General features: G+C 49.4%; 2 protein-coding genes across 2 annotated transcripts in view; one reads left to right on the forward strand and one right to left on the reverse strand.

Annotated features, from left to right (window-relative positions):
* The first annotated feature begins 55 nt into the window (after nucleotides 1–55).
* HOXA2 (homeobox A2) lies at nucleotides 56–3,082 on the forward strand. Its single transcript, XM_069088670.1, has 2 exons — nucleotides 56–1,252; nucleotides 1,909–3,082. Exons 1-2 carry the CDS (start codon nucleotides 853–855, stop codon nucleotides 2,625–2,627), a joined length of 1,119 nt encoding a protein of 372 aa, XP_068944771.1. The 5' UTR covers nucleotides 56–852; the 3' UTR covers nucleotides 2,628–3,082.
* Nucleotides 3,083–3,415: 333 nt separating this feature from the next.
* The window catches only part of LOC138161768 (uncharacterized), a 4,653-nt gene continuing 1,007 nt past the window's right edge, over nucleotides 3,416–7,061 (reverse strand). The window contains exon 2 of the mRNA XM_069088672.1: nucleotides 3,416–3,572. Within this exon, the coding sequence (XP_068944773.1) occupies nucleotides 3,445–3,572 (128 nt within the window). The 3' untranslated portion in view covers nucleotides 3,416–3,444. The remainder of the gene's footprint in view (nucleotides 3,573–7,061) is intronic.

A 7,061-nucleotide genomic window follows, 5' to 3' on the forward strand; every position in this document is an offset into this window, starting at 1 on the left:
CTCTCTCTCTCTCTCTCTCTCTCTCTCTCTCTCTCTCCACTCTTCCTCTTCTTCTCTCCCTCCCTCTGTCTTTGCCTCCCTGTCTGAGAAGAACTTATGTGGCTAAGATGCGGGGGCCCTCGGGTGTCAAAACTTTGAAGATTAATGGATTACTTTGTTAATGACTGCAGGCGTCAGATTGATTTGTGAGGTGCGAAGCGTTTTCCTGACAGTCCCAAACAATGCTAGGAGTGTGCGGGAGGAGAAGGGAGGGCAGCAGTCGGCTAGATCAGCATCCCTGACTCACACACACACATACACACACACACACACACATACACGTACACACACGCACGCACGCACACACCGATACACACATCCACGCGCGCGCACGCGAGAGCACACACACATACACAGATCTTGCTGGTTTCGGAGGCCAGCGGCCCCCTACTCGCGCACTCCCACCCTAGCCCTCCACACCCACACCCACCAAGATGTATTTTTTGCCTTTAAAAAAGTGTAAATAAAGCCTCGCTAGCCCCCAATGAGGCGTTCCTTCCCGACTTTTTTGGATCAATCAAACAGACAGTGGCTTCTTTTGATTAAAGCCCAAATTGTCATTGGGCAGAAGCAATCATGTGACAGCCAATTCGGTCCAATTTCAACCTTGTCTCCATGAATTCAATAGTTTAATAGTAGCGCGGTCCCCATACGGCTGTAATCAGTGAATTAGAAAAAAAACACCCCAGCAGCGATCTTCTATGAGAGATTTTTTTTTCTTCTCTCTCCTTTTGCCTGGGCCTTCCCCCCGCCCCCCCTAAGCCCCTCCAGAAGAGGGAACTTTTTCTCCGAGGGGGCTCCGAGGAGAAGGCCATGAATTACGAATTTGAGCGAGAGACTGGCTTTATCAACAGTCAGCCGTCGCTCGCTGAGTGCCTGACATCTTTTCCCCCTGTCGGTGATACATTTCAAAGTTCATCAATCACGAGCTCGTCGCTTTCACAGTCGACACTGATTCCTCCTCCTTTTGAGCAGACCATCCCCAGCCTGAACCCGGGCAGCCGCCCTCGCCACGGCAGCGGCGGCGGCCGCCCCAAGTCGAGCCCTGATGGCAGCGGCGGCGGCGGCGGCGGCAGCCCGGTGCCCGCCGGCGCCCTGCAACCCCCGGAGTACCCTTGGATGAAAGAGAAAAAAGCTTCCAAGAAAAGCATGCTGCCTCCCGCCTCCTCGGCCTCCGCCTCCGCCGCTGGACATGGCTGCTTGAACCACAAAGGTCAGTTCAAAGACTTCCCCCCCCAACCCACCCACACCCAACTCAGCTCCGGGATCCCAGCTTTTACCCTTCTTGGTGCGATGGGGCAATTTTGGGGGGAGGGGGAAGGAGAGAGATGGGGGAAAGGAGAGAGGGGCTGCTTGGCTGCCTCCAATAGCTTGGATTCTCCACCGTGGACTCTGGAGCTGGTGGAAGAGAGAAAGCGCTGATGGGTTCCACGATGCTATTAAAAAAAAAACAAAAACTTTCCCTAACTTGTTTAATATGGGATGATTTATTTGAGTTGGAACTGACCTCCTCTTGTCTTTCTGTCCTAGAGTTTGGGTATTTGACAGTAATGAAGAGTGATAGATGGTTCTTGCTCAGCTAAGCAGCTGATGCATTAATTATAAATTGCAGTATGGCTAATATAAAGTTTGTTCCCGGATAGAGAGGTTGGGGACTAGGAGGCAATCATTTTATTGAGGTGGTAAAGAAGGGCTTGCGCGGGGCTGGGCGCTCTAGGAGGGCAGCACAATGGATTTGACTGCATACAAGGGCGGCCATTTTGTTGCAGTGATACTTTATGCTATATTTATTCTCCAGTGGAATAACCCCCGCTTGGACCCTCCACCTCCAACTGTGCGTGTGTCTCTTGTCGGTTTCCCTTTCTGCAGAATCCCTGGAAATCGCGGATAACAGCAGCGGGGGCTCCAGGCGCCTGAGAACGGCATACACCAATACCCAGCTCTTGGAGCTAGAAAAAGAATTTCATTTCAACAAGTATCTCTGTAGACCTCGGAGGGTGGAGATCGCAGCCCTGCTGGATTTGACTGAGAGACAAGTGAAAGTCTGGTTCCAGAATCGGAGGATGAAACACAAGAGGCAGACCCAGTGCAAAGAGAACCAGAACGGCGAAGGGAAATACAAGAACCTGGAGGACCCCGAGAAAGCCGAGGACGAAGAGGAGAAATCGCTCTTTGAGCAAGCACTCAACGTCTCAGGGGCCCTTCTGGAGAGGGAAGGGTACACTTTTCAGCAAAATGCCCTGTCCCAGCAGCAGGCGCCCAACGTGCACAATGGCGACTCCCAAAGTTTCCCAGTTTCGCCTTTAACCAGCAATGAGAAAAATCTGAAACATTTTCAGCACCAGTCACCCACTGTTCAGAACTGCTTGTCAACAATGGGCCTGAACAATGACAGCCCAGAGGCCTTGGATGTCCCCTCTTTACAAGACTTCACCGTTTTCTCCACAGATTCCTGCCTCCAGCTTTCAGAGGCCGTATCGCCCAGTTTACCAGGCTCCCTCGACAGTCCTGTAGACATCTCAGCTGACAGCTTTGACTTTTTTACAGACACACTCACTACAATTGACTTGCAGCATCTGAATTACTAAACACATTAAAAAAAAAAGCAAAACAAAAAATCCCTTTGGGGGGTTGCCTTCTCTTTTCCCGGGAGTTGATTAAAACAAATTCCCTCTCTCCAACCCTTTTCTCCCTCCCCCTAAACTGGCCAGGGTTTTCTGTTTAGTAACTCCCCTGACCGAGTTCCAGAGCCATCTTTGCAGGTTATAATGAAGTTATAGTTGTTTTGGATTTAACCCAAACACCCTCTAGGTGATTCCTTGAAAGCAATATATGAGGCCTGTAAGAAAGTGACTATATAATTGTATTGTCACTTTCTTTTTATTTTTGTATTACATTAGAATGCATTGTCATAAGTATTTTTGGTAGAATAAATTCTCCTTTGCTACAAGTAATTTTCTTATCCCCCTTCCCCCAACAAGATTCATAACGGTTCCTTTCCCTCCTTTTAGTCTTAACTTGGTAAATAAAATTCTGCTCACGATCTCTCTTCTTTTATTTCCATTTGGATATATTTATTAGGGGGGAACATTCATTTTTCTTGTAAAGATTAGGTGCCAACAGAAGGAAAGTGAGGGGATGGGCAGAGCTTCTGAGAAGCATTTCCCTCCTTTTAAAGTGGATTAGATTTTGTTACCAGACTATAGTAGGTACAAGCCATAGATGTGACCCCATAAAAGAAAGAGAAATGTGTAACCTCTCTGTCAGGGAGAGCTGGACTTTTTGAGAGTGAAGACTTAAAGTGCCTATGAAATATTCCCCCCTTGCATGATGAATGTGGAGTTCCTTTAAAAAGAAAAAGAAAACTCCATATGTCTCTAGGTACATAGCTAAATCACAAACAATTCATTTATTTCTACACCTTTGTTTAAAACATCCACATTCCAATGATGACAGTAACAAAAGTCCCTTCAAACCCAGCCAAAGGAGTTTGATTAGTCTCCCAGCTGCTGAGAGGTCCCAGGCAAACAGACCTAAAAAATAGAGAAAGAAAAACAAAACAAAATAATGGGTTACAGGCTGTCAGATGTATTTCAGAGGGGTTCTTCATTCAACTGGGCCAGTTCAGTCCTTCCAGGAATTTTTTTTCAGGGTAGGGGAAAAAAAATCAATATTTCATTCTTAAACCTGTTTACATGGCAGAGAAAGGGTTCTTTAAAGCTTTGAAGTCAGGTTAGCAAATTGAAATCTAAAATGGAGTATGGGCCAGCACAACATCTTCTAAAATGAGGAAGATTCCCAAGTCAGAGCAAAAAAAAAAAAATCTATAAAATATATAAAATGCACTTTAAATGAACATCAATAAAATCTGATGTAGGGCTGTGCTATTGGGTTGTTCTGGTTTTTTTTTCCCCCTCTTATTTTCTTTCCCTTTTTTCTCCCTCCTTTCTGTGAACAGTGTTATTTACCGTGAGAAAATAGTGCAAGCAACATGTGTGAGTGGGCCGGTCTGATTTACTAACCGAAGACCTTAACAGGAATAGTTTGGCAGTTACAATGAAATCTCGGCTCTGTGGGTGTGTGAATGAGTGCCCCCCTCCACCTCCTCAGTCCCCCCTCCTTAAAGAACTATCCAGCATCTGGGAGAAGTTGCAGGATTGTCTTTACCGGAGCCCAGCGGAGAGAGAGTCTGAGCTGAGTGTTGTTGGGCTGGGCTGGGCTTTGTGGGCCAGAGCTGGGAAAAGGGCTGGATAGGATTCTTCCTACTGCTCATAAATCAAACTCTTTCTATGAATGAGAATGTCATCAAAGAGATCAATTGCAGGAACACATGCACAAATACAAGTCCTCTTACGTATTTGCCTGAGCTGGGGATCCCCGTCTGAAAGCATTAAGTTAGGAGGCGTTTAAGCTATAAGTCATTTTTATTGCTCTTTTAAAACAACAGCTTGGCTAAGCTGCCGATGCCACGAAAAGCTCAGAGCCTGGGCTTCTCCCCCGCCCCCCCCCTTTTCTTTCTAGGAGAAGGGCTTTGGGCGGAGGGAAGAAGCGCTTTAAACCTAGCCATCCTCTTTTTATTTTAATGACGGACTCTCCACCCTTCCCCTGACTGCCCATTTTTAAAAAGCATGGGTACTTTGATCGCTGGGTGCTCTCACTACCAACTCCCCAGGGCCCAGAGAGGGCTCTAAAACTGGTTCGTCGATTTCGAGATCAATTTTCTCCTGGGTGGGGGAAGGAGGTTTTGCTTCTTGGTCGCCTTATGTTTCTGGGGCCAGTCTTTTGTGAGATGGCCGGTGGGAAGAAAGCTCAAGAAAGGCGAAATACGCTGAAGGAAGTGGAGGCGATTGTCCGGACTGCGCCCGAGCCTGTGGAAGCCGGGCCCAGGCAGCCGAGTGGCTAAGTCGGATGGAGAAACGCCAATGGGTACAGTGTCTCGGTTTGTGTTGACGGCTTTGCCTGTGCGAATGTGTGTCTGTGGGTATTTACACACACCAGGGAAACCTTCTCTGGGGCTCCTTCTTAGTGGGAAAGAGGAAGAAGAGAGGGAAAAGAGGAAAGAAGGCCAGCGAGGGAGGGAGGAAAAAGAGGGAAAGAGAAGAGGAAAGTGAGGGGGGAGGATAAAAAGGAAAGAGGAGAAAGAGGAAAAGAGAAAGCGAGAGGAGGGAGGGAAAGAGGAAAGAGGGAAAGAAAAAGAGGAGGGAGGGAGGAAATGGAGGAAAGAGAGGGAGAGAGGGAAAGAGAGAGATGGAAGTAGGAGGGAGGATAAGAAGGAGAGGGGAAATAGAGGAAAAGAGTGCCAGAGGACTGAGGAAAAGGAAAGGGGGAGAGAGGGAAAGAAAAAGAAGAGAGAAGGAGGAAATAGAGGGAAAGAGAGTGTGAGAGAGAGGGTGGGAAAACAAGAGGGCAAAGGAAGGAGGGAGGAAGAGAGAGAGGAGGGGGATGGGATGGGGGGAGTGGAGGAAAGCAGACAAGATGGAGAGGCGATAGAACACATTCGATCATTCCCTATTATGTTTCATTGTGACTGAGCAGGCCACAGACTCCTAGGCTGAGTGGGAATCTAACAAAAGAGATGAGCTTTTTGAAACAAAGATGTAGAATTGGAGAAAAGAGGGGGACTCTAAGTGAAAACTGTGCTCCCGTTAAGGAGAGCCCTTAGTTGTGATGATTGTGCAGCTCCCTCCTCTGTGTCTCCCCACCCCCACTCCAAGCCCTGCCCCCACAATCTCTGAGAAGGAGCCTCAGAACTGGATGCTAGCCTGGGAAGAGGGGAAAGGGCCAATGCTCCTCCTCAGTCAGCCAAGGTCCTGCTTGGTGGCATGGTGGTGATCGTGTTGTCTCATTTGGGGCCTGCTTCAGTCTCTCATCATGGCTATGGGTCAAAGGGCAAAGGAGCAAATGAAAATAGAGGGGGAAAGTATTGGGGAGGAAAACCTTCTACCTGGGGGAGGGGAGGGGAGAGTAGATCTGGAGGGATGGGCTGAGGGGGGGTTGAAGCTCCCGAAGTCTCTCTTTTTGTTCTCCCCTCTCTGAGAAGGAGGCTACTGGGGAGAGAGCTCAGCATGGAAGGGGAAGGAAGCTCAGGGAAGGTGGTAACTCAGATATTCCAAATGGGCCCACTAAAAATCTAGTTATTGAAATTGGAGGGGTGGGAGGAAACCCAAACCAGCCTCCATATGTGTGGCCCTCGGGATCACCTCCTCTGCTGGGTTCGCTCTAAACACACCCCAGGTAGATATGCCTGCCTGCTGAGCATACCCAAAGAACGCAGAGATCCCTTCCCTGACCCTCTTCGCCTTGCTGTTTGTCTCAACTTTTTCCTGTCTCTCTCTGTTGGACTCGTTCTACTCGGCCTTTTCTCTGCCCGCCCAGGGTTGACACGGAGCCCAGTGCCCCACAGAAATTAAAGAGCCCATTAGTAGCTGTGAGAGAACGAAGGTGACTGAAAACAGGACCCCTAGCCCGGGAAGAGATTCCTGCTAGCAGCAACGCAAACCTCTAGGGAAAGCTAGCCAGTCAGTGCAGTTGAGAAACCAGGCAGGGGAGGCTGGTCCTGGCTGTGGGGAGGGAGGGGGTGTAGCAGGGAGGGGGAAGCTTGCTTTCCATCATCAACCATCTGTCGCCCCTCCCACTTGGCAGCCCCCACCTCCAACTCCAGACGCACCGAATGATGGCCTTAGGAGTGTTGGGGTCCAACTGGGGTGGGTGGGGGAAGGAGAAAAATCGTGAGAAGGTGGTCTAACCCCCCCCCCCCCAGGAAGGAGGAACTTGATTAGGGTTAATTCTTAGCCCACTCCCTGGCTTTTAACTCTAGGCACTCGGTCCTGGGTTGGGGTTAGACAGAGGCCTCGGGTGTCCTGGCCTGTGTGTGGTGGCCCTCCAACGCTGGGGGAGCCTACCAGATGGACAGCAGTGCCGGGACCAAACTCAGAGCTGGTCCGCATTCGCCAGCGATTACCCCTTCTCTCTCTCCCGCCCCCCGCCCCCTCCCTCTGTAGAGTTACTCTCGGGTCACCTCG

Source organism: Petaurus breviceps, unplaced genomic scaffold, assembly GCF_028583685.1.
Source record: "Petaurus breviceps papuanus isolate PSGF00001 unplaced genomic scaffold, PetGlider_PUasm1.0 185, whole genome shotgun sequence".
Lineage (NCBI taxonomy): Eukaryota > Metazoa > Chordata > Mammalia > Diprotodontia > Petauridae > Petaurus > Petaurus breviceps.

What these genes read in the sequence shown, in the direction of transcription:
- HOXA2 (XM_069088670.1), top strand. Translation starts at nt 853, where the DNA reads ATGAATTACGAATTTGAGCGAGAGACTGGCTTTATCAACAGTCAGCCG. An exon ending in TGGCTGCTTGAACCACAAAG is followed by an intron (nt 1,253 to 1,908) that starts GTCAGTTCAAAG and finishes CCCTTTCTGCAG; the next exon opens with AATCCCTGGAAATCGCGGAT.